Source organism: Aphelocoma coerulescens, unplaced genomic scaffold (assembly GCF_041296385.1).
Source record: "Aphelocoma coerulescens isolate FSJ_1873_10779 unplaced genomic scaffold, UR_Acoe_1.0 HiC_scaffold_63, whole genome shotgun sequence".
NCBI lineage: Eukaryota > Metazoa > Chordata > Aves > Passeriformes > Corvidae > Aphelocoma > Aphelocoma coerulescens.
Genome location: NW_027183981.1, coordinates 1,737,623 through 1,762,114, shown reverse-complemented (window position 1 = coordinate 1,762,114; position 24,492 = coordinate 1,737,623). Strand labels below are relative to the sequence as shown.

General features: G+C 58.5%; 1 protein-coding gene, 1 long non-coding RNA gene and 2 pseudogenes across 3 annotated transcripts; 1 reads left to right on the top strand and 3 right to left on the bottom strand.

The window, feature by feature from the left end:
* Window positions 1-857: 857 nt before the first annotated feature.
* Window positions 858-3,751, bottom strand: LOC138102194 (uncharacterized). Of its 2 annotated transcripts, XR_011147346.1 has the most exons (3): window positions 3,650-3,751; window positions 3,081-3,188; window positions 858-2,722 (listed from the first exon to the last, which is right to left on the bottom strand). It is a non-coding gene; the product is annotated as an uncharacterized lncRNA (long non-coding RNA). The 2 variants fall into 2 exon arrangements; XR_011147345.1 differs by lacking the exon at window positions 3,650-3,751 and having other exon boundaries at window positions 3,081-3,450.
* An 8,939-nt stretch (window positions 3,752-12,690) lies between these two features.
* Window positions 12,691-15,662, bottom strand: LOC138102157 (N-acetylmuramoyl-L-alanine amidase-like; annotated as a pseudogene).
* Window positions 15,663-15,764: 102 nt separating this feature from the next.
* LOC138102174 (ultra-long-chain fatty acid omega-hydroxylase-like) lies at window positions 15,765-20,504 on the top strand (annotated as a pseudogene).
* On the bottom strand, window positions 20,410-23,078 carry LOC138102183 (zinc finger protein 70-like). The gene is made up of 3 exons (XM_068999938.1): window positions 22,875-23,078; window positions 22,145-22,223; window positions 20,410-21,958 (listed from the first exon to the last, which is right to left on the bottom strand). The coding sequence occupies exons 2-3, from the start codon at window positions 22,194-22,196 to the stop codon at window positions 21,108-21,110; spliced, it is 903 nt and encodes a 300-aa protein (XP_068856039.1). The 5' UTR covers window positions 22,197-22,223; window positions 22,875-23,078; the 3' UTR covers window positions 20,410-21,107.
* Between the last annotated feature and the right edge of the window lie 1,414 nt (window positions 23,079-24,492).

The following is a 24,492-nucleotide window of genomic DNA, read 5'->3' as shown; positions in this document are numbered from 1 at the left end:
ATGATCTGCAGCACAGGGTAGCGGACCCCCATGTCACCAGACTGGTGAGCAATATGCATGAGAACATCCATACATATCATCACATTAAAACCTGTTCAGAAAATGGACTTTCCAAACAAATAGACACCATCCCTACACTAATATACTTGGCAGACCACACGGATGCAAAGCAGGGCTCCTTTAATCCCCTGGCCTACAAATTCAATCGACTGTCAAGGAATGGCTACACTTAACACTGTGCACATGTGATGCCGTCCTGCACTCCAGCATGAAGGATGGAGGTTTGGGTATCACCAAATTGATGGGCCTCAATCTAAGTATACAGGCCCGAAGATTACGTCGACTTTGCCCAATTGTCGGATGATGCCTTAAGATCGTTCCTGAAAGAAGAATGCTCCGATCAAATCTACCGGAAATTACGGATAACAGCTGGAGGAGATAAAGAAAAGATCCTGTCCATATGGGAGCCTAAACCTAAGACAGAACTGCTGGATGGTGCAGGTGATGACACAACATCAGAATGGGAAGTAGCTACTCTGAAAGCTCAGTATCTGTGACCATGTAACCAGAGGAAAGAGGAATTTACTAAAGGGAAACAGCTGGTATCCCAGGGCCCTAGTATTACAAACTTTGAGGAGGATAACATCAGCAATTTCTGGATCTTTAGATACAGAGGCATACCTCACAGAAAAGTAATAACAACATTGCAGCTGAGAGCCAATGTCTACACCACAAGAGTTCCTTCCTGGCAAGAGGAAGACAAGGTCAGTGCGTCAAAAGCTGCAGGCACTGCAAGGCTGAAAATGAAACGTGCTCCCACATCATCGGAAACTGTGCAGTAACACAAAATGGCAGAATTAAAAGACACAACTACATCTGTGACATGTTGATCAACAAAGCTAAAAAGGAGGATTGGACAGTGTTTCAAGAGCCACATGTGAGGGATGACAACGGTGAAATGTACAAACCAGACCTGATCTTTGTAAGAGAAAAACAGGCATTGGTGATGGAGGTGACAATCAAATGTGAATGCACTGAAGCAGGAAGCTTCAACAGGAAGCTGCAACTGGAAAAGTGAGAAAATATCAACATCTTCATGAACACATTCAGGAACTCGCCAATGCAGGAGATACCAAGTTTGGGGGCTTTCCTGCTGGAGAGTGGAGAAAGTGGTTCTATGGAACAAATGAGCTCCTAGAGGCCCTGGGTCTCTCCAAAACATGGCGGGAGAAGCCTGCCCGGGCCCTGGCCTCCAGAGCCCTCCTCACCTCAGCTGATATTGTTCATATCTTTGCAAGCAAGGCTGGCTCGGTTGCATAGAGTTCTTATTGCTTACACTAATTTAAAAAAAAAGTTAAAAGCCTGATGGTACATAAGGACAGTGGGAACGACACAATTCTTCCAAGGATGTAGCATTGTATTTCACCCACTTTTGAGACTAAATTCTACTGATTTGGACCATGGTGGATGGGCCACCTATACTTAACCCAGAAAAGGAACATATATGAAAATAAATGCTCAGTAAATAGCCAAATGCCTCATCATCTAATCAGTGATGTGAATGAATGGATCAATGAGATTCCCACTGTCCCTACTTACTATCCAGAGAAACCACAGCCAACGGAACAGGCTTGGCAGAAGCAACACGGAAAGAAGACCCTGTTGAGCTTGACTCTGTTCTGGCGCTCCGACGAGACACGAGAGGTGTGGAATACGTGGGAGGCGTGGTGCACACTTGGCAGTGTTGGGTGACCCGCCCACTGGTGTCCCGGCCATCGGTGAAATACCACTACTCTGATTGTTCTGGTGAGCACACCTGGCCTCCTGGGTAGAGGAGGGAAGGCTCCCCATGCCCCATGCCGGCAGCAGGCAGACCGTGTCTGAGACCCCAGTGGAGAGACCCGGCCTTCCCGTGACCACACTTGGCATGCTGGGGACACGGGGTACACCTGGTCCCCTGTTCCAGTGGGGAGATGTGGCATCTCATCCCAGTGGAGGGCAGACCTGCTTCCTGTGACCAGACTTGGCCAGTGGGAGACATGAGTGTTTCCCAGGCCTGGGTACCGCTGTGGTCCCTGCTGACTCAGTGCCTGAGCAGGTCCCAGTGAGCCCTAGCACATGTTCCTCCCCCCACCCTTACCTCCCTGAACCACCAGCCCATGGTGACATCAGAGTTCTCTCCAGCCTGCTCAAAAGTAGAGAGGTCACAGACAGGCATCCACGCTGACATCTCAAGTCTCTCTGGGCTGCTAAAGAGCAGTGAGGTCACATGAGGTCACAGGGCCTCCATGGTGACATGCCAGGGCTCTTAAATCTTCCACAGACTTGAGAGGTCACGATCAGTCACAGTGGCTGCATGGTGAGAACACTACGGTCTCTATGTGCTCAGGAGCCCATTTGGCACAGGCACTCACTGAGGTTCTGTGGTGACATCCCAGTGGTCTCTATGCTCCTAAAGAACACTGAGGTCACAGGCAATCCCAGGGGTTCCATGGCGACATCCCAGGAGTCTCCCATCTGCCAAACTACACTGACTTCACACGCTGTCATAGGGTCTCAATGGCAACATAACAGGTGTCTCCAGGCTGCTGAGCAGCCGTGATGTCACAGGCTCTCACAGGGGTTCCACAGTGACATCCTAGGTGTCTCCATGCTGCTGAAAAGCTGTAGTGTCACAGGCACTCACAGCGGCTCTACGGTGACATTCTGAGGGTGTCGAAGGCTGCAAAAGAACCATCAGGTCACACGCTGTTACAGGGACTCCATAGGGACATCCCCCCAGGTGTCTCCAGGCTGCTAAAAAGGTTCTTCCTCACAGACACCCAGAAGTGTTCCATTGTGACATCCCAGTGCTCCTAAAGAACACTGAGGTCACAGGCAATGACAGCAGCTTTGTACTGACATCCCCCGTGTCTCTAGGCTGCTAAAGAGCTCTGATGTCAGCGGCAGTGACAACGGCTCCATGGGGACATGCCAGGTTTCTCTAAACTGCTGAAGAGCAGTCAGGTCAAAGGCCCTCCCCAAGGCTTCCATCCTCACATTCCAAAGGGAGCCAGGTTTTTAAAGAGCCCTGAGCTCACCTGCACTCACACGGCTTCCATGGTGACATCGCAGGGCTCTCTGGGCCTTCTAAGGAGCCCTGACAGTGACAGACGCTCCACGGTCACATCCTAGAAGACTCTGGGCTGCTAAAGACAGGTCAGGAGCAGTCACGGGCACTCCATGGTGACATCCCAAGGCTCTTTAATCTCCCTCCTCTCTCTCTCACCGCCACCACCGCCACTGCCCCTCTCCTGCGCCTCACCACTCCGCACTGCTCCCGGGGAGAGAAGGAGGGAGTCTTTAGGAGCCGCCGGAGTTCCTGCCCCCCGCCCCGCCCCCGGACAGGCAGCAGCGGGAGCTCTCTAAGCCCGGGGCCCGGGTCTCTAAACCCGCCGTGCCCCTGCCCCGCCTCCCGCCTTCATTTCTGCATCGCTCCCTCGCCCCGCTGCGCTCCTGCTCGCCCCCGCCGCGGGATGAAGAAGAAGCGCGGGACCGCGGGAAAAACGCCGTAAAACCAAAAGACTCCAAGCGACCCAGCCAGAAATCTTTTCGCAAAGAGACGCCGCGCAGCCCCCCGCCACCACCCGCAGCCCGTGCCCAGCCTCACCCGTGCCCGGCTCCCCCTGCTCGCCCAACGCGCCCGCTGCCCCCGCGCAGCCTCCTCCTCTCCCGGCCGCCGCCGCCGCCGGCCGCGCCTGGGACCCTGGGCGGCGGCGGGAAAAGCCTTTCCCGTGCTGCTCCGCGCCACCGCCGAGCCGGTGAGGGCGGGGCGGCCTGGGCCGCGCGCGGGCCCTGCAAGGCGGCGCGGGGAGCGAGGGGAAAACAGAAGGAAGGAAAGAAATGCAGAAGAAAAAGCCGCCTGGGCTGGTGCAAAAGGGAAACAACCAACTACCACGCTCCCCTCTAACACCCCTCCCCATACCCGCACCTCCGCCTCCCGCGCCGAAAAATAAACCACCCCGCAACAGACACACAAAATTACCTCCTCTCACCTCGCGCAACCAAAGCCGAAAGCCGGCCAAGGGCGCCCGGCCCTGCGCTCTCGCGGCGGGCGGGGGAACTCGCGCCGGGGCCGGCGGCTTGGGGCCGGGCTCGGCCGCCCCGACGCGATCCCCGCCGGCCGGGCTGTGTGTGGGGGCTGTGTGGGCTCTGGGGCAGCGGGGCCGTGGCGGCGCAGGCGGAGCGAAGGGAGGCGGCTCGCCGGGAGCGCGGCGGGGCTGCTGTGGGTGCAACAGAAAACAAACCTTGGGGAAAAAAAAGTGTTCTGGTAGGGCCTGATGGTGAAAAATAAAGGAGTAGGATTTAGGGGACTGGTACCCCTCCGGGGCAGAGGAGCCCTCGAGCGTCCTGCCCGAGCCGGCTGCTGCCGGTTTCCTGTGCCATCCCATCTCTTTAGCAGCGTGGAGCCCCCTGGAATGTCACCACTGAGGTCCTGTGAGTGCCTGTGACCTCCCAGCTCCTTAGCAGCCTTGAGACACGTGGGATGTCACCACTGAGACCCTGTTATGGGCTGTGAGCTGAAGAAGGGGCAGTCAATAACTAACTCATGTAAGCACAAGTTAACTATTGGGAGACAGCAAATGTTAGTTCAGACAGAAGATGTTAATTACAAAGCCGGAGAAGCCGAATTCACCCTAATCTTGTCAAGATAGAGGGGACAAGGATGATCTCAGAGATTGCTGAATCATCCCTCCAAGGACTACGCATGCCCAGGGAGAAAGGTGACAAGTTCACTGCGAGGATGAATACTGGCCTTCATCAGAAAGACCCCCGAGGAAGAGGAGAGGCCTTCCTAAGCACAACCACCAGGACACACAGCGCATGCGTGGCCCATATGCTAATGACTTCCAAGAAATAATTTGTTTAACCACACCTGTCCCAAGGAATGTGATGAATATTCATAATTTAACCCTTAATACTGTGTTGTAGAGAGCACCAGGTGTGTGTGTTTGGAGGAGCGATCCCCACACACCCGGCACGCTGAATAAAGCAAATACCCGCTTCTCTGACTCTGTCTCTGAAGTGTCTCCTGGCCCGGTTGCGGCACGATTCAGAGCTCCGTGCGGTTTGCAAATGGGACACTCCTAGGATGTCCCCGTAGAGCCCCTGGGGTTGTTTGTGCCCTCAGTGTTCTTCAGGAGCACAGAGAGCGCTGGGATGTCCTCATGGAACCCCAGTGAGTGCCTGTGACACAGCGGTGCCGTAGCTGACTAAAGTCACCTCGGATGTACCCACTGAATGGCTGTGAGTGCCTCTGAGCACACGGGTCTTCATCATCCCCAGAGAGCTCTGAGATGTCCCCATGGGAGCCCTGTGAGTGCAGGTGAGCTCAGGGATCTTTGGAAACCTCGAACCACCTAGGATGTGAGGATGGAAGCCTTGGGAGTGCCTTTGACCTCCCTGCCCTTTAGCAGTCTGGAGACCCCTGGGAGCTGTAGCAGGATGCTTTGGGCTGGCTGCTTTGCCTTGGAATGTGGTCAAGGCACTTGGACAATGGCTGCTTTGCCTTGGAATGTGGTCAAGGCACTTGGACAATGTCCTATTTACAAAGCTCTCAGGGTGGATTGAGAGGAAGCACCATGTGTTGTTTTGGTGTTGGATTCTGCTGAAACTCCTTCAGGCAAGTAAGCCAGAATGAAGGTGCTGATAGTGAGGCAAAACATTTGCAGAGAAGCTGCTAAAGTGCCCTGAAGGCCTCTGCCAGCCAGTCAATCCCTTTCAACTGTAAAAGTGCAGTCCTCTTTGCTAGGGTAGGTTCTTCTAAAATCTTCCTCCTTGGAGTATGTGGAGGTTCCTTCCTGGCAGTGACGCCCACCAAGGCTACTCCTGGAGGTGAAGAGAAAGAGAGCTGCCACGAGTGTTGGTGTGGGGAGTTACACGAGCTCTACTTCATAACTGTTTCTGTTTGCTTGCTGAAATATGACTGCTTCCCTACTGCTTTAATAGAGTGCACTCTATTGTGCTCTACTGTACACTGCCAGGAGCAGGTTTGGATTTTCTCCTGTGTAGTCAATAATTGTGATCGAGTTCTTTGTGTCAAATCATTTCTCCTACTGAATAATTTGTTTTCTATAAGTTGATCTATAAGTTTTGCCATGTTCAAGTCCTGCTGGACAGAGTTACTGAAACCAGTGACAGTGTGAGGCTGGGCTTGGATGCAGCTGCCCCAGGCTCCTGTCTGTGAGAAGGACCTGAGAAAGCCAGGGGTCCCTCTGTGCCCCTCGTGACTCAGTGGCCGTGCTGCTCTAGGAGCCTTTGTCTGAAGCTGCCACTGCAGCAGCGACAGAGATCCCCAAGGAGCTTGTGTCACTGCTGGTGACATCAGAGCTCTTGAGCAGCCTGGAGAGCCCTGGGATATCCCCATGGAGCCCCTGGGATTGCTGGTAACCTCAGTGTTCCTCTGAGCAGAGACCACTGGGATGTCACAATGGCACCTCTGTGACTGACTGTGACAAGAGACCTCTTTTTCAGCCTGCAGATCCCTGGAATGTCCCCGTGGAGCCCCTGTGAGATCCTGTGACATCAGGGCTCCTCAGCAGCCTAGAGACACCACTGATGTCACAACTGACATCCTGTTGCAGCCTGTGAGCTCAGTCTGGTTTGGTAGATGGGAGACCCCTGGGATGTCCCCGTGGAGCCTCTGGGATTGCCCATGACCTCGGTGTTCTTTAGGAGCATGGAGACCACTGGGAGATCTTTCTGGAACCCTTTGTTTCAGTGCGTGCCTGAGCCAAATGGGCTCTGTGGCATGTAGAGACCCCTCTGTTGTCCCCACGGAGCCCCTGTGAGTGCCCATGACCTCAGAAGTCTTTGGAGGATTAAGAGCCCTGTGATGACACGGGATGTCAGCACGGAGGGCCTGTGATCGGGTGTGATCTCATGGCTTGTGGTGGTGCATTCCCCTTCCCTCCCATTTTTCAGCCTCCCCATGATCTGAGAAATGCTGGTTAGGCCTCGGCCTTGACAAACTGCAGCTTGGCTGAGCTACTCTTGAGCTTATCAAAGACAACGTGTGCTCCCACCAACTGGTGCTGTCGAATGTGTTCCTGCTTTTTTTTTATTTTAACAGCCTTGGAAACTTTGTTTGTGCCTGAATGGTAAACACTGCGTGCAGGTGTGCATGTCCTCTCTGGAATGTGGGAGAGGGGCTGCTCTCCTGGATCTTTAAGTGCTTTACAACTGTAAGTAACTTATGCTTGTAAGTAAAGTTACTATAGAGGTATGGTGAATCCTGTATGGGTCCTGTTCTGAGGTGTCTGGTTTGAGTTCAGTTCTCAGTTAAGTGTTGTTTAAAATGAAGTATGGTTGAGTCTAAAAGCTTTTCAGTGTTATTCCACTGCTAAATGGTTAAGTTTAACTTATAAGTTTAAATGTTGCTACCTTTTAGTTAAGTGAAGTGCTATTGAGCCTTTAGGCCATGTTCTTTTTATCCTTACTCTTTATAGCATCTTGACAAAGACATGCACATACACACACACACAGATGATTTTCATGGTATTTCATTTTGGATTGACTGACTCTGGATTTTGTTTGTTGCTTTTCCTCGCAGTGCTTTAACCGTTGTGTCAGTAGTAGAGTGAAGCTTGTCAAGGAACCCTGTCCTGCTGTGGCTTTGATATGAAATCTTTCTTTCCTGATACCTTTCCTATGATTCTTTAAGTGATGTTAAAGTTCCTGTGCCATCCCATCTCTTTAGCAGCATGGAGAGCCTGGGATGTCCCCATGGAGCCCCTGTGGCAGCACGAGTCCTCATGGTTCTTTTGCAGCCTTTGAGACCCCTGGGATGTCCCCATGGAGCCCCTGTGAGTGCCTGTGACATCCCAGCTGTTTGGCAACATGGAACCTCCTGGAATGTCTCCAGGGGCCAAGTGTGAGTGTCTCTGACATCAGTGCTCTCCAGCAGCAGCAGAGAGCCCCCTGGAATGTCACTGTAGATGGCCTGTGAGTTCCTGTGACATCGTGGCTCCTTAGCAGCGTGGAGATTGCTGGGATGTTACCCTGGAGGCCCTGGGATTGCCCTTCCCCTGCCTGTTCCTTAGGAACATAGAGAGCCCTGGGATGTTCCCATGGAACCCCGGGGAGTGCAGTTGCCAAAAGGGCTCCTTAGCACCTAGAGACACCTCTGGTTTTGCCACGGAGTCACTGTGAGTGGCCCTGCCCTCAGATGTCTTTGGAAGATGAAAGAGCCCCAGGATGACATGGGATGTCAGCATGGAGGGCCTGTGAGCAGAGAAAGCAGCAGATCGCAAGTGGGGCCAGGATGAAACCTTGTTGTGACTAAAGGCCACCCCAGGGGTGCCAAAGGAGCCCCCTGGAGCTGTGCTGGGCCGCAGCAGCGGTGAGCAGCAAAGTCCCTGTGAGTGGGGCCCCTGTGAGCCGGGAACTCTCCTGTTGGCTGCATTTGGAAGTACCCTGCAAACACAACAGTGTCACCGGAACCCCCCAAACTGCTCCGGTGGTGAACCTGCAGGGACAGGACTGTCACCAGGATTGTCACCAGGACTGCCCCAGCACCCGCCCACCCCCCCAAATGGCTCCGGTGGAGACCCTGCAGGGACAGTAGTGTCACTGGGGCCCCCAAACAGGGACTGTGTGGGGACAAGAGTGTCACTGGGACCCCTTCCACCGTGCTGTCCTGCAACTCTTGCCATCAGGACCGTCACCGCTGTCTCAACTGTATCACTCTCTACAGCTCCTGGAAAGGAGGTTGTAGTCAGGTGGGGCTGGTTCTCCCAGGCAACCACTGACAGAATGGGAGGACACAGTCTTAAGCTGTGCCAGGGGGAGTTGAAGCTGGACATTAGGAAAAAATTCTTCACTGAAAGAGTGATTGGGCACTGGAATGGGCTGCCCAGGGGGGTGGTAGAGTCACCGGTCCTGGCGGTGTATAAAAAAAGACTGGATGTGGCACTCAGTGCCATGGTTTAGTTGATAAGGTGGTGTTAGGTCATAGGTTGGCCTTGATCTCAAAGGCCTTTTACAACCCAGTTAAATCTGTGATTCTGTGAGCTTTGGTGCCACTGTAACTTTTCCTCTCTTGGAGGAGACTCTTCCATAAGAGCACCTGGAGGAGGGGCCAGGGACAGCTCCATGTCACCCCTGGGGCCAGCACCCTTGGGGGGTGGGATCAGGGGTGGGGGGTGCCCACCTTGGCGTTGCTGGACTGGGAGGTTGTTGGGGTCTCCTCCCCCCGCCTGTAGCCCTGGGAGCCCTGAGGGAGGCACGGGGTTTCCCTGCCCCTGCTCAGCCTCGTTCCCCATTGGTTGGTTTGTGTTCCCCTGCGCGGGCAAAGCAGCTCGGGTCCTGTGACTAGAGCAGAGTCTCTCGGCAGAGCCCGGCCATGCGGCTGGGGAAATAAACATCTCTGAAACATCTAGCAAGAATCCGTCCGTATATATTTGTTTCTTTTCCACGGGACTCCTGGTTTGATATAGGCGTGTTGCAGTATCCCCACTGCAACATAATGGTGGAAGATTGCGAGCAGAACGATCCCCGCGACTGATTTGTGTGAGTAAACCCTGGAAACTTTGGATTCCTCTTCTTGGTTTTGTTTTGCTATTGCATATCTGGACTATGGAAGAATCGTGGGAAATGGGGCTCTCTGAGCCACAGAAAAAAATGTATCTAGAAGTAAAAGGAATCCTTGAACAACAAAACAAAAAAGTATTTGAACCGGGAGATCTTGAACACTTCTTTATGTGGCTTTTCAAAGAGTTCCCCTATATTTCCCGAGACTTCCTTTTTGATATCAAACCTTCTGGATATCATCAGGAGTGTTTCTGGAACGAGATCTGCGATAAGCTAAGGGATGGACGAGCGATAGAAGCTGTCCGTGGATCCTTTATAATCACTGACGCTCTTGAGGAGCATTTGTATGGTCCCATTACCCCTAAAGCAGAAGATCATACTTCTCCCGTGGCCGAGACCGCGCGGCCGCCATCCCAGGAGTGTATGACTGCAGCCGTGCCGGTGGAGGTGCCTGCGCTGGATGCGCCCGGCCCCCTCGGGAGCGCGCGCCTTATCGCGGACCCCATCCCTGCCTCGGGGTCCCCGGCCACCCGACCGCGAGTGAGGGAGCGACGCCGCAGGCGCCACGGGTGCCGTGGGCCACGAGCAGCCAGGAAGCGGAGGTCAGCGTGGAAGCCCGCTCTGTGCATACGGCTCAGAGAGCCCTATGCAGGGAGAAGCGGCGGTTTCCACAGCGACACGAGAAGCCGTGCAGCGCAGCGCCGAGCCGAAACGGGGCCGCTCTCAAAGCGGCGTGGAGTTTGCGGAGCGGAACCACTCGCAGGGCACGGGGCCGGCGGCGATGGCAGCGCGGGGCCGCGCAGAGCCCAGACACGCGCTGGAGCGGGGCTGTGCAGAGAGCACAGAGCGGCCGCGGCGCGGGGGCCTGACCGAGACGTCGGAGTCGGCGAGGCGGCGGCCATGCGGGACCGGCACCCACGACAGACACGCAAGCACGTGATGGGAGACGTTCTAGCAACAAAAGTCACAGGAACTGTGAAATGGTACAATGTAAAAAACAACTATGGATTTATAACACGAGATGATACAGGGGAAGATTTATTCATCCATAGAACTGCCATTAAAAGGAATAACCCTAAAAATTACCTGCAAAGTGTAGGAGATGGGGAAGTTGTTCAATTTGATATAGTGCAAGGAAAGAAGGGTTTACAAGCAGCGAATGTTACTGGGCCTGGAGGTATTCCCGTCAAAGGCAGCCGTTATGCACAAAATTATAAACAATATCCATTCCAGCAATTTCCCTACCCACAGCCTAATTTCCCCTTTTACCCTATACCCAATATGAACCCTTTCCTAAGTTTACCCTATCCCCAGTTTATTCCCAATCCGTTTTTTCATCCATGGTTCCCCTCACAAAACCCTGCCTTTGCCAATTGTTTCCCCTACAATTCCTCTCTGATGCCGATGGGGGGATGAAAAGGGGGAGGGAAGAGATTGAACCCTCTCCTGCCTCAGTTTCCCCACAGGCATGTCCAGAGAGTTCTGTCTCCCTTCTGTCAGCCCTAAGATGTTCCAGAGAATCTGTTTGGACATTTAAAGACTCAGGAGGGTGGCTTGTTTTGTTTTGAAACAGTTCTTGTTATGGTTATCCAGTTGTCTTCATTCTCCTTTTATTAAAATAAAACGGGTGAGATGTTGGGGTCTCCTCCCCCCGCCTGTAGCCCTGGGAGCCCTGAGGGAGGCACGGGGTTTCCCTGCCCCTGCTCAGCCTCGTTCCCCATGGGTTGGTTTGTGTTCCCCTGCGCGGGCAAAGCAGCTCGGGTCCTGTGACTGTGGCAGAGTCTCTCGGCCGAGCCCGGCCATGCGGCTGGGGAAATAAACATCTCTGAAACATCTAGCAAGAATCCGTCCGTATATATTTGTTTCTTTTCCACGGGACTCCTGGTTTGATATAGGCGTTTTGCAGTATCCCCACTGCAACAGGAGGTCGGGGAGGTCTCATTTTAGGGCTTCTGGCAGCCCCCCAGGGGGTCCTCTCATCTGGGTCTGGGGGGGACCAGAGTCAGCACACCCAGTACTGCCAGACCACCCCTCATCCTGTGGGAAACATCCCCCAAAGGTGCCAAATCATGCCAGGATCTGGTGCAGCCAAGCTTTGGGTAGGCAAAGGGGGGGCTCAGGGGGACAAAGGAGAAGGGGCAGAGGGGCTTATCCTGCTCCTGGTTCAGTGCCCAGTGCTGGTGCCCAGTGCCAGTGTCCAGCCCCAGCACCCAGTGCCAGTGCCCAATGCCGATGCCCAGCCGCAGTGTCCAGCCTCACTGCCCAGTATTGGTGCCCAGTCCCAGTGTCCATTCCCAGTGTCCAGTCCCAGTGCCTGGTGCTGATATCCAGTGCCAGTGCCCAGTGCCAGCATCCAGCCTCAGTGCCTGTCCCCATTGTTCAGTCCAGCTGCCAGTCCCCAGTGTCAGTGCCCAATACTGGTGGCCAGTCCCACTGCCCACAGCCCAGCCTCAGTGTCCAGCCCCACTCCCCAGCCCCAGTCCCAGTTCCCAGCCTCAGTTCCCAGGCCTGGTGCCGCAATGCCAAGCCCTGATCCAGGACAGTCCCCACCCCGGTCCCAGGTGGGTGCCAGCCCCACTGCCAGCCCTGATACCAGGTGTGTGCCAGCTGTGTGCCAATGTCACCCCCCACCCTGGGGGACACCTTGGGCAGCCACCAGCAAGGCCCAGGGCTGGGCAATGCCATGCTGGCCCCGAGGGAAGCCGAGGGTTTTAACCCGGGGATTGGCCAATGCAGCAGCAGGAAGGAAGCAGTGATGGGGACAGTGACAGGAATGGTGACGGTGACAGAATGAGGCAGCCATGCACGGCTTGGGGCATGGCCTGGGGCATGGCGTGGGGCATGGTGTGAAGTGTGGCGTGGGACATGGCACAGGATAGAGGGCATGCCGTGGGTTGGGACATGACCTTGGAGCATGGCACAGGACATGGGACATGACACAAGACACGGGGCACAGCTAGAGAGCACAGGGACATGGGACATGACTGTGGAGCATGGCACGGGACACAGGGCATAGGACATGGCACAGGACACAGGACATGGCACGGGACATGACCATGGAGCATGGCACAGGGCACAGTCAGTCCCAGCATCATCACTCCAAACCCCCTCCCACCAACCCTACTGGGACACCCACCCCAAGCCCTGGAAGCTGGGCCAGCTCTGGATCTCCTGGAAGAGGGCGTTGCCAGGGCAGTTGGCATGGCTGAGCTGGCGGTGGCCACACAGGGTGAAGTCTGGCCGGACGGGGCCAGAGTGGACGGCACAGGGCAGGAGCTCGTCCTGCACCAGGGCCAGGGTGTCGGGGTCCAGCAGGGTGGCCGAGAAGTCCCAGGTGATGCCAATGCCCAAGCCTTTGGTATTGTAGTCCTTGGTGTGGGCACCGACCCAGCGCCACCCCCGACCCTCGTACAGGTATCCGTCTGAGCCCACCACGAAGCTGCAAGGACCTGATGGGGACAATGGTGGGGATCATGGAGGGGACAATGGTAGGGACTACAAGGGGACCATGGGGGGCGAAAGGGACCACAGAGGGTGACAGAGACCACAGTGGGACAGTGATAGGGACAGTGGGGGGACAATGGTGGGGACTACAAGGGGACAGTGATGGGGACCACAGTGGGTGACAGGGATCACAGGGGTCACAGTGACTGCAGGGGGTGATGGGGACCTTGGGAGGCAACGGGTCTCTCAGGGGGTGACAGGGCCCACAAGGGTACAATGACAGCTCCCTTGAGGGGTGACAATGACCTGCAGCCAATGTCGTCCCAGGTGCGGGTGTCCTGGTGAAAGCTCTGCCTGTCCCTCGTGGCACGGGCACAGGGGCAGAAGCTCTGGCATGGCCGTGTCGGCTCCAGGGTGTGGTGGAGGAACATGGAGCCCAGCAGGAGCTGCAGCAATTACAGGGTGCCCCAGCAGGGACGGGCCCCCCACATGCAGCGGGGCACAATGGCCAGGCACTCTGCAGGGGCAAGGGGCTCCATGTGTCTCATGAGCCCTTGGGGACATGGCAGAGTCCACCTGGGGACAAGGGGCTCAATGGGTCCTTTGGGACACGTGGGGACACCTGAGGGACCTTCAGCCTGGATGTGGGAGGGTCCTCCTGGGAGTTACTGAGGGGACGGGGAGGGGCTGCTCAGAGTGTCCTCTGGCCAGGACATGAGGTGGCCAGTGTCCAGGGGACACAACAGTATTGGCCATGGAGACATAGTGGTGGCCACCCAGGGACCATCACCGAGGGGAGAGTGGTGGCCATCTGGGGGACAGAGTGGTGGCCATACAGAGGACATGGTGGAGGTCATCAAGGGGACACAGTGGTGTCCACCCAGGCAGCATGGTGGTGGCCATCCAGGGGACATGGTGGTGACCACCCAGGGGACCCGAAGATGTCCCACCACACCAAGCCACCTGTCCCTGCCCTCATCTCTCAGTGCCTGCCCACCAGAGTGACCCCACCCCACCCACCTGGGGTCCCCTCCCACACCCTCCCACCCCATTTGTGCAGTGACAACCCCCATTTGTGTGGTGACAACCCCGTTTAGGGGGTGACATCCCCTGCCCATACCCATGTAGTGCTCGCTGAACTCCTGTGACACCCAACGAGCCATGGTCACCACCTGCTGTGTCCTCACATCCCTCAGGAGATGCCAGGTGAGTGACAGCACCCACAGCACCCCCAAAACCTCCTTTTGTCTTCTCCTTCTCCAGCTGTCCTGGCCCCACCAGCACCCTGAAATCCCGGTGCCAGTAACTGCTGGGGAATCTCCTCATTTCCAAGCCATTGCTGGTCCTGCAGTAGCCTCAGAGCAGCTTGGCCAGCAGGAGGGGCTCCCGGGCCAGTCACACCCCCAGGACCACCCCATCCATAGTGGCCACAGCATCAGGGACAGGGGATGGGAGGCCCTGCAAGATGTAATTTTGGCAGTTCCCCATGTCATCCCAGCAGCCGCTGGGTCCCAGCATGATCCCATTGTCGGCACCAGGAGAGATGTCCCCAAAGCCTCGGTGGTGGTGACAGCGAAGAGAGGATCAGCAGGGGGTTGAGGCTGGGGAGAGGCCACCCAAATCCTCCAGATCTCAGCCCCATCTCGATGCTGGCGAGGAGGGGACTGAGGGCCACCGTGGAGCCGTTGAGTGTCCAGTGTCGCGGGGTCACGGCAGAGGAGCTTGGTCAGGAGCTGCCACTGCCCAGGAGTGAGAGCTGGGGAGGTCCCAGGGGTACTTGCCCAGCACGGCCTGGCACTCCAGAGTGCTCCAGCAGGTGCTCCAGCACCTGCCCCAGTGCCGTGGTGGTGACGGGGGAGCCCCGGGGCTGGGGACTCGAGGACATCCATGATGTCACCCATGGAGTCCATGTGGCGTGGAGGACATCCGTGGGGACACCTGGGGGAAAAAGGGTGGGCAGGGGGTGAGGGTGTGTGAGGGGAAGGGTGGGGAGGGGGTTGAGGGGGGAAAGACACCCAAAAATGCATCAAAGCAGGGGGAGGGCACCCAAAATTAAGGGAAAGGACCCAAAATCTGAACAATGCACCTAAAACTGGGGAAAGGACCGAAAACGGGGGGAAAAGACATAGAAGAAGGGAAAGTACCCAAAATAGAGTTAAAGGACCCAAAAGAGGTGGAAAGGACCCAAACCAAGGAGAAAAGACCAGAGACAAAACCAGAGGTCAAAAGGTGTCACGGGGTGTCGTGGCATGTCCCTACGTGTTCCGGGACGGGCACAGATGCTCCGCGCAAGGAACAGCCACGGCAACATCCTGCGGGACATGGAGACACCCTGCGGGACACGGGGGGGGGCGGGGGGCAGGGGACATACGGGGAGGGACAGGGACACACAGAAGCGGACAGGGTCACACGGGGAAGATGGGGACGGGGACACTCGGGGGGGACAGGGACACACGGCAGTGGACAGGGGACACGTGGAGAGGGACAGGGACACAGGGGTGGGGGACAGGGACACAGAGTGGGACACGGAAGGGGGACGGGGACACATGTGGGGACAGGGACACACACAGTGAGACGGGGACACACGGAGGGGAGGGGACACGATGCCACCAGGACGTGTCAGGGGACGCTGCCACCAGGACGCGCATTGCGACAAAAGCCACCTGGAGGCATCCGGTGACACCCAGCGCGGGGCCACGTGACCCCGCGGGCGACACCGCCCGCGCCCGACCCTTGCCCTGTCCCCAGCCTGTCCGCAGGAGCGGTTCCATGGCGGTGGCCGCGGCGCTAGGTTCCCTGGGCGCGGTGGCCCTGGGCACCTTCGTGGTGGCCCTGCTGCTGCGGTGGCTCTGGGATGCGCTGGTGGCTGTCACCCGATTCCGGGCCACTTGTCGCCAGCTGAACAAGTTCCCCATCCCACCCTGGCGCAACTGGTTGCTGGGACACACCGGCATGGTGAGGGCACGGCCGGTGGCACCTGGGGTGGTGGCACCTGCAAGGGGACAGGAGGAATGGAGTGGTGGCACTTGGGGGGACAGTGAGGACGGGGTGGTGGCACCTGCAAGGGGACAGGAGGAATGGAGTGGTGGCACTTGGGGGCACAGTGAGGATGGAGTGGTGGCACTGGCAAGGGGACAGGAGGAATGGAGTGGTGGCACTTGGGGGCACAGTGAGGACGGGGTGGGGGCACTGGCAAGGGGACAGGAGGAATGGAGTGGTGGCACTTGGGGGCACAGTGAGGACGGGGTTGTGGCACTGGCAAAGAGACAGTGAGAATGGGGTAGTGGCACCTGTGAGGGGACAGAGGAGGCAGACACACATGTCCCCAGGGCTGGCAGTGTCCTGAAGACACATGTGTCCCCAAGCCTGTCTGTGCCCCTGATGACACACATGTCCGCTGCTGTCCCCAGGGGCAGGGTACGGAGCAAGGCCTACAGCAGGTGGACGCCTTGGTGGCCCGGTACCGTCACGGCTGCCTCTGGTGGGGACTTCCCTGGCTGCCTGTCCTGCGTCTCTTCCACCCCAGCACCCTCCGGCCACTCCTCAGTGCCTCAGGTGGGACATGGGACATCCAATGGGTCCCCAGGGCCACCCACGGGTGTCACCACAGCTGGCACAGAGACCTGGCAGTGCCTGGGCAGTGGCCACCAACCCAACCCCACAGGTCCTCAGAGGCGTCACCATGGCCAGGCCAAACGCCGCCCCATAGTGGCCACCAATCTGTCCTTGAGGTTCCCCAAGACCACCCAAAGGTGTCACCATGTCCAGCCTCTGGTTGCCCCCCATGTAGTGGCCATGGGTGCTGGGAGAGGGTGCCCACCCCGGGGTCCCCACCTGAGGGTTATGGGTGCAGACAGGGGGGCCCCACCCCCAGTGTCCCCACCCAGGGGACCTGATGCCACCCCAGTGAACCCCTGCCCACCCCGTCTCTGTCCCCCACAGCCTTTGTGGCTCCCAAGGACGAACTTTTCTACAGCTTCCTCAAGCCCTGGCTGGGTGAGTGGGGGGGGGGGGGGGGGGGGTTGGGGTGGGGACACCACCCCTGGCTGCCCCCCGAATGGAGCTGGGTGTCACAGGGGTGGGGACAGCACCCCTGAGTGCCTCCCCAGATGGATCCGGGTGTGTAACAGGGGCAGTGGGGGACGTGAGAGACCCCCTGGGTGCCCGCAGGATGGATCTGGGTGTCTCACAGGGGTCAGGGGCAGCGGGGGACAGGGACAGCCCCCCTGGGTGCCCCTGGTGGGTACAGATGTCACAGGGGAGGAGACAGCAGGTTTTGGGGGCAGAATCCCTGGGTACCCCCGGTGGATCCGGGTGTGTCACACAGGACAGGGCACCGGGGGACAGGGACAACCCCTCTGGGTGCCCCCAGGATGGATCTGGGTGTGTCACAGGGGTCAGGGGCAGCAGGGGACAGGGACAACCCCCGTGGGTGCCCCTGGCGGACCCCGGTGTCCCCCCCCAGGGGAGGGGCTGCTGCTGAGCCGCGGGCAGCGCTGGGCGCGGCACCGGCGACTCCTGACGCCCGCCTTCCACGGGGACTGTGCTTCGGAATTACCTGGGAATCTTCAACCAGAGCACCCGCGTGCTGCTCGTGAGAGATCCGAGATGCGCACGAGTCCCCATTCGCACCCCAAATCCTGACCTCAACCCCAAGTCCTGAACTCTGACGTGCATCCCAAACCCTGAGTCCTGCACCCAAAACTCTGTCCTGTACCCACTGCTGCACCCTGAGTCCTGTCCTGCACCCCGAGTCTTGTCCTGTACCCCAAATCCTCTACTGTCCCATACCCCAAACCCAAACCTGCCCTCAAACCCCAACCCCACCCCTCGCTCATCACCCCATCCCTGTCCCACACCCCCACTCCAACTCTGCCCCCTGTCCCACCCCCAATGCCCCCCCCGGTCCCCATCCCTTGTCCCTGTCCCTGTCCCCTCCCTGTTCCCTCCCTGATGCAGTCCATCCCCGCAGGCCAAGTGGGGGGTGGCAACAGTAGCAGCCGGCGGGGGGCCGGTGGGGTTGGAGGTGCTGCAGCCCCTGAGCCTCCTCACCCTGGACACACTCCAGAAGTGCATCTTCAGCCACGAGAGCCACTGCCAGGAGTGAGTGTCACCTGTCCCACCTGACCATCCTGGTGGCCGTGGTGACCCCACCATTGTCCCTGTTGACCATCCTGGTGACCACGGTGGCCCCACCATAGTCCGCGTTGGCCCTCATGGGGGCCATGGTGGCCCCTCCATTGTCCCTATTGGCCATCCTGGTCCCACCATTGTCCCCACTGGCCATTCCGGTGGCACAATGGCCCTGCCATCCTCCCTGTTGGCCATCCTGGTGGCCATAGTGTCCCCCCACTGTCCCTGGTTCCTGCAGGCAGCCCAGTGAGTACATCCAGGCCATCCTGGAGCTGAGCTCATTGGTGGTCCGGCGCCAGCTCCAGCCACTTCTCCACCCGTGGTGGCTCTACAGCCTTTCCTCTGATGGCCAGCGCTTTGCCCGTGCCTGCGCCACTGTCCATGCCTTCACTGCTGATGTGGTGCAGCGCCGGCGCCGTGCCCTCGCCCGCCTGGGCCACCAGGCCTGGCTGGATGGCCACCGGGGACGCAGCATGGACTTCATCGACCTCCTGCTGCTCACCAAGGTGGGGCTGGGGGGTCAGGGGTGGTGGCCATGGGGGCATGGAGGTGGTCAAGAGGGTGGCGGTGGCCATGGAAATGTTTGTCATAGACCAGTGGGATGCTGGTGGCCATGGGGGGGTTTGGGCATATACTGGTGGCCAAGGGGGGAAAACAGTGGTGGCCATGGGCAGCACTGACCAGAAAGGTGGTGGCCAGTGGGATGGTGGTGGCCATGGGTGAACAGTGGTGGCCATGGATGGGATTTGGTCATAGACTGGTGGTCCCAGGTGGCCGATGGCTCATCTCACTCCTGCAGGACGAGAACGGCCACACTCTGTCCGATGAGGACATCGCGGCTGAGGCTGACACCTTCATGTCTGAGGGTGAGCACGAGCTCCCAGGTGCCATTGGGGACGAGCCACTCTGGTGTCCCCTCGCTCATCCAATGTCCCCACAGGCCACGACACCACGGCCAGTGGCCTGGCGTGGCTATTCTACAACCTGGCTGGCCACCCTGAGCACCAGGAGCGGTGCCGCCAGGAGGTCCAGGAGCTCCTGGCTGGCCGGGACGCTGCGGACATTGAATGGTGAGATGTCCCCAAGGCCACCTCCGGCCACGTGGCTCGGGGACATGGTGCCACCCCCACTTGTCCCTAGGGAGGACCTGTCCCAGCTGCCCTTCACCACCATGTGCATCAAGGAGAGTCTGCGGCTGCACCCTCCTGTCACTGCTGTGTCCCGGCGCTGCACCGAGGACATCCCCCTGCGTGATGGCCGCATCATCCCCAAGGGTATGGCATGGCCAGGGTGTCCCTAATGTCACCACCCACCCTCATCTGCTGTCCCTAAAGTGGTCATTCCCATCACACCAGGGGTCACCTGCCTGATGAGCATCTACAGGACCCACCACAACCCAGACCTCTGGCCCGAGCCTGAGGTAAGGCCACCCTACGAGGCATCCCTGTCACCACAGTGGTGACAACTGTGTCCCCTCAGCGTGACACTGTCACCCCAGGTGTTCAATCCCCTGAGGTTCAGCCCAGAGAACAGCAAGGGATGGTCCCCATCGTCCTTCATCCCCTTCTCTGCTGGCCCCAGGTACGTGGTGGGGTGGGGACAGGAGTGTCCTGAAGTGCCACCCTCGTCCCTGGTTGGGTTCATAGTGGGGTGACAGTGGAGATGTGGTGGCAGGAACTGCATCGGGCAGAGCTTCGCCATGGCTGAGATGAAGGTGGTGGTGGCACTGATGCTGTCCCGGTTCGTGCTGCGGAGGGACACAGCGAGGCCACCCCCACGCCGCAAGCCCGAGCTGATCCTGCGTGCCGAAAACGGGCTTTGGCTGCTGCTGGAGCCACTGCCAGGAGTGGCCTGAGGGACATGGGTCACCAGGACATGGGGACACCCCGTGAGGCAGGTGTCACATCCAGGGGAGGAGTGGGGAATAAATGGTAGCATGAAGGGGACAGTGTCATCATGGTGGTGGTGGGGATGTGTTGTCCTTGGTCACGGGACACCTCATGGCATGGATATATCAACCCATGGACTTGTCCCCTAGGCCACTTGTCACCATCCATGGCTACGTCCCCCACGTCCTCATCCATGGCCATATACCCCCACGTCACCATCTATGTCTGACCCCCCACACTCAATATCCCCATCCACAGCCATGTCTGCACCCATGACCATGTCCCTGTCCCCACCATGTCCCCACCCATGTCCCACAATGTTCCCATCCATGCCTGTGTCCCCCACGTCCCCTTCCATATCCCCATCCATGTGTTAGTTCAATGTCTTTATTTTTACCCCAATGTTGGGTGAAGGGATGAAGAAGAATGAAAACAAAATCAAGGCTAAAATAAAAGGATTTAAGTGTCCATGCTGGCTGAGTATCCATGTGCTTGGGTGGGTGGGAAGAACCTTTTTTAGAGAGGTTTCCACTCCATTGTCTCCAAAATCTTGCTTTTTGCCCCAGTCCATCACGGTTTGGCTGTGGAAGATGCCTGTGGGCCAGAGAGAATTAGAATTATGGAATGATTTAGGTTGAAAAAGACCTCCAAGACCATCCAGTATTTCTTGATGCCACCAGAAGAAATTATTGGATGCAAAAGGTGAGAGGTTTTGGGGTCAAAATTAAAAAGAAAATGCTGTCCCAAATGAATTCCTGATGTCAGTCTGCATCCCAGTGAATTTTTGTCCTGCTGCGTCCAGGTGCCCACAGGGAGCCAGGCAGATGTGGAGACCACCAGCCAGGATGATCCCAACACGGATCACCAGGAGCATGGATCACCAAGTCTCTGCCCAAGGGGGGTCACTGTGCATCATCTAACAGGGGTCCTCCAAAGGGGGATGGAGTTGGAACAGCACACAAAGCTCTTCCTGCACTCAGGGGACTCACAGGGCTTCCCTTACTGGTGGCTCTGTTGGGGTTGGGTCAAGTGACAGCTCTGTGAAAAGCTCTTCCCACATTTGGGACACTCTTAGGGCCTCTCCCTGGTGTGGGTCTTCTGGTGGGAGGTCAGGCTGTATCTCTGGCTGAAGCTCTTCCCACATTCTGAACACCTGTAGGGGCATTCCCCAGTGTGGACTGTCTGGTGCATGATCAGGCCAGAGCTGTCGCGGAAGCTCTTCCCACATTCCTCACACTTGTAGGGTCGTACTCCAGTGTGGATCATCTGGTGGCGGATCAGGTGGCAGCTCTTCCTGAAGCCCCTCCCACATTCCCCACACTCATAGGGCCGTTCACCAGTGTGGATCCTCTGGTGGCGTTTCAAACTGGAGCTCAGGCTGAAGCTCTTCCCACATTCTCCACACTCGTAGGGCCGTTCCCCAGTGTGGATCCTCTGGTGGGTGATCAGGTGGGAGCTGATGCTGAAGCACCTCCCGCATTCCCCACACTCATAGGGCCATTCCCCGGTGTGGACTGTCTGGTGGCGGATCAGGTCGGAGGTGTCTCTGAAGCCCTTTCCACATTCTCCACACTCATAGGGCCGTTCCCCGGTGTGGATTGTCTGGTGGCGGACCAGGCGGGATCGCTTGCTGAAACTCCTTGCACATTCCAAGCATTTGTAGGGCTTCTCCTCATCATGAAGATGCTCATGGACCCCCAGCTCCGAGCTCTGGCTGGATCTCCAGCCTCCTTCCTGACCCAGGGTGGGTCTTTCTGCCTCAGAGCTCCCTGGGCTACGTTTGCAGCCCCTCCTCCTGCAGGATCTCCAGGGCTTTTCCTCCCTGTTGGATTCCTGCACTGTGGAGCCACTCAAAACGGCCTCTTCCATCAGGTTCTGCCGCAGGGATTTGTCCTCCCTGGGCTCCGTGCTCAGCTCGTTGTCTGGGGGAGGAAGGACAAGGAGAGGATGGGATTTGCCTCCGTGCCAGAGGGAAGGGGAAGGAGATCCCCCCAGTCTGTCCCCGGCAGGACGGCGTCAGCAGCGGAATTGTCCTGCAGCCGGGGGCGATGCTGGGCTGGGAGATGGAGCAGGAGAGAGGGGGAAAGGGGCAGGGACTTCCTCCTCACCTGCCTGGGGGTCCCAGGGCATCTTCCTCTTCCTCGCCGCCTCATCCTCCATCCGGCCAAGGTTTGGGAATGGGAAATCCTGGTTTGGAGGGAAAAACAAGATGCGAGAGTGTTGGCTTTGGGGGTTCCGCTGTCCAAGTCCATCTCTAGAAGTCACCGTGGGTCTGGTGTCCACAAAAACCTCCAGAAATCAAGGAGTCCAAAACAACTCTCCCAGGAGTTCCCTGTTTCCAGTGTCCTTACTTTGGGGTTATGGCGGTCCCTCTTCTCAGGGCTGCTGGGGGGCCTGTGGGTCCTGAGGATACCCTCTCCCAAGTCCTGCTTAGGGATGCTGGGGGCATTTCGGGGGTCTCAGGGGTCATCCTCCCCTGATTCTGCTTCGGCTCCTAGGGGTCCTATGGTCCCCCTCCTCAGCTTCCCCCCCCTCCAAGTACTCGGGGCTTCCCCCTCTCCCTGCGAACACTTTCAGGGTCAGGGGGCCCGAATCCCACTCATCTCCAGGCTCCCCCACCCCTCCAGGCTGCCGGGGGTCCCCCAGCTCTGTTAACGGGGGGCTCCCGTGTTTCACCCCCCGGCTCTCCCGGGGATCCCCAAAACCCATGTCCCGCCCAACGGTACCGGACGATCGCCACGCGGGCCCCTCAAAATCCCCCCAAGGGGCATTTGCGGCTCAGCTTTGGACTCCTGCAAGATCCAAAAATACCCCCTCATCATATAGATAAAAAAATACCTTCCCAGGGACACCGAAATAGATTTGCGACTCGATTCCGGAATCTGCGAGCTCCAAACACCTCCCCAGAAAAAATCCTCCCGGAGATCCCGCGATAGATTTGGGGCGAACTTCCCCTCCCCGGTCACCGGCGGAATGCGGGGGGATGCGATGCAGTCAGGCCCAGGGGAGCTATGGACTCAGCGAGCGGCGACGGATCCCCCCGATTCTCCTCCTCTTCTTCCGGTTCGGGCTCCTCCTCTTCCTTCCCCTCCTGTTCCTGCTCCTCCTGCTTCTCTCTCCCCCCTCGTCCTCCCGCTCCTCCCCCGCTCCCACCCCGGACTCCCCTTCCCACCCGTCGCTGCCCCACGGCCGCCGCAGCACCGGCTGCTGGGTGGGGGGAGCCCCCCATGAGCCCCCAGGGATGGGCAGGGGCTTTGGGGACCCCCCAGTGCGGATCCGCCCCTCCCGAGCCGCAGGGAATCGCTCCAGGGTTCAGGTGCTGGGGGACAGGGCTGGACACCCCTGGAACGGCCCTTCTTCCATCCCCACCCCACCTTTCCCTCCCCCCTCCTTCCCTTTCCCAGCGTTCCCCCAATCCACAGACCCCTCCCAACTCAATTTGGGTGTCCCACCCTGCTCCCGTTCTGTCTGGGGGTCCCAGCCCCCTCTTTTCCCCAGCTCTTCTGCCCCTTCTTCATCGTCCCCCCCATCCCCACCCTCCCCCGTGCTTGGTTTTGGGGGTTCCAGGCCCCTCTCCCCATTGTCACCTCGCCCCCCCGCTCACCCGGCGGCCGGGGCGGCTCCCAGAACCTCCAGTAACACCAGTACGGCCCCAGCTCCCCCCACATGCCCCATGGCCATCGCCGGGCAGGTGCCAACACCCCAAAAGCAGCCGCGCTGTGCCCTGGGATGCCCAGTCCCAGGAGAGCCGCTCTCGCAGGAAGAAGCAGCTCCCGGGATTCCTCTGCGCAGAGCACGACAGAGATGCATAAGGACAAGGCGAACCCCGACTCCCGGCCACCCAGGGGGAGGGATACTGGGAGCACCGGGAAAGAACTGGGAGCACTGGGAGGGAACTGCCAGGGGGCGTGGTTACCCGCGGTGGGCGTGACCGACGGGAGCGGGTGTGGCCACAACGCTCGGGCCGTGTGGGGGCGTGGCCATGCAAATAAGAGAGCGGTCGCGCGCGGTGATTGGTGGAGCCAGAGCGGTGGGGTTCGGCTACGTGAGACCGCGGCCGAAGCCCGGGCGGGGGCGGTGTCCGGTGAGCAGGGAACGGGAACGGGAGTGGGAACGGGAACGGGAGTGGGAACGGGAACGGGAGTGGGAACGGGAGTGGGAACGGGAACGGGAACGGGAGTGGGAACGGGAACGGGAGTGGGAACGGGAGTGGGAACGGGAACGGGAACGGGAGTGGGAACGGGAACGGGAGTGGGAACGGGAGTGGGAACGGGAACGGGAACGGGAGTGGGAACGGGAACGGGAGTGGGAGTGGGAACGGGAGTGGGAACGGGAGCGGGAGTGGGAACGGGAGTGGGAACGGGAGCGGGAGTGGGAACGGGAGCGGGAGTGGGAACGGGAACGGGAGTGGGAACGGGAGTGGGAATGGGAACGGGAGTGGGAACGGGAACGGGAG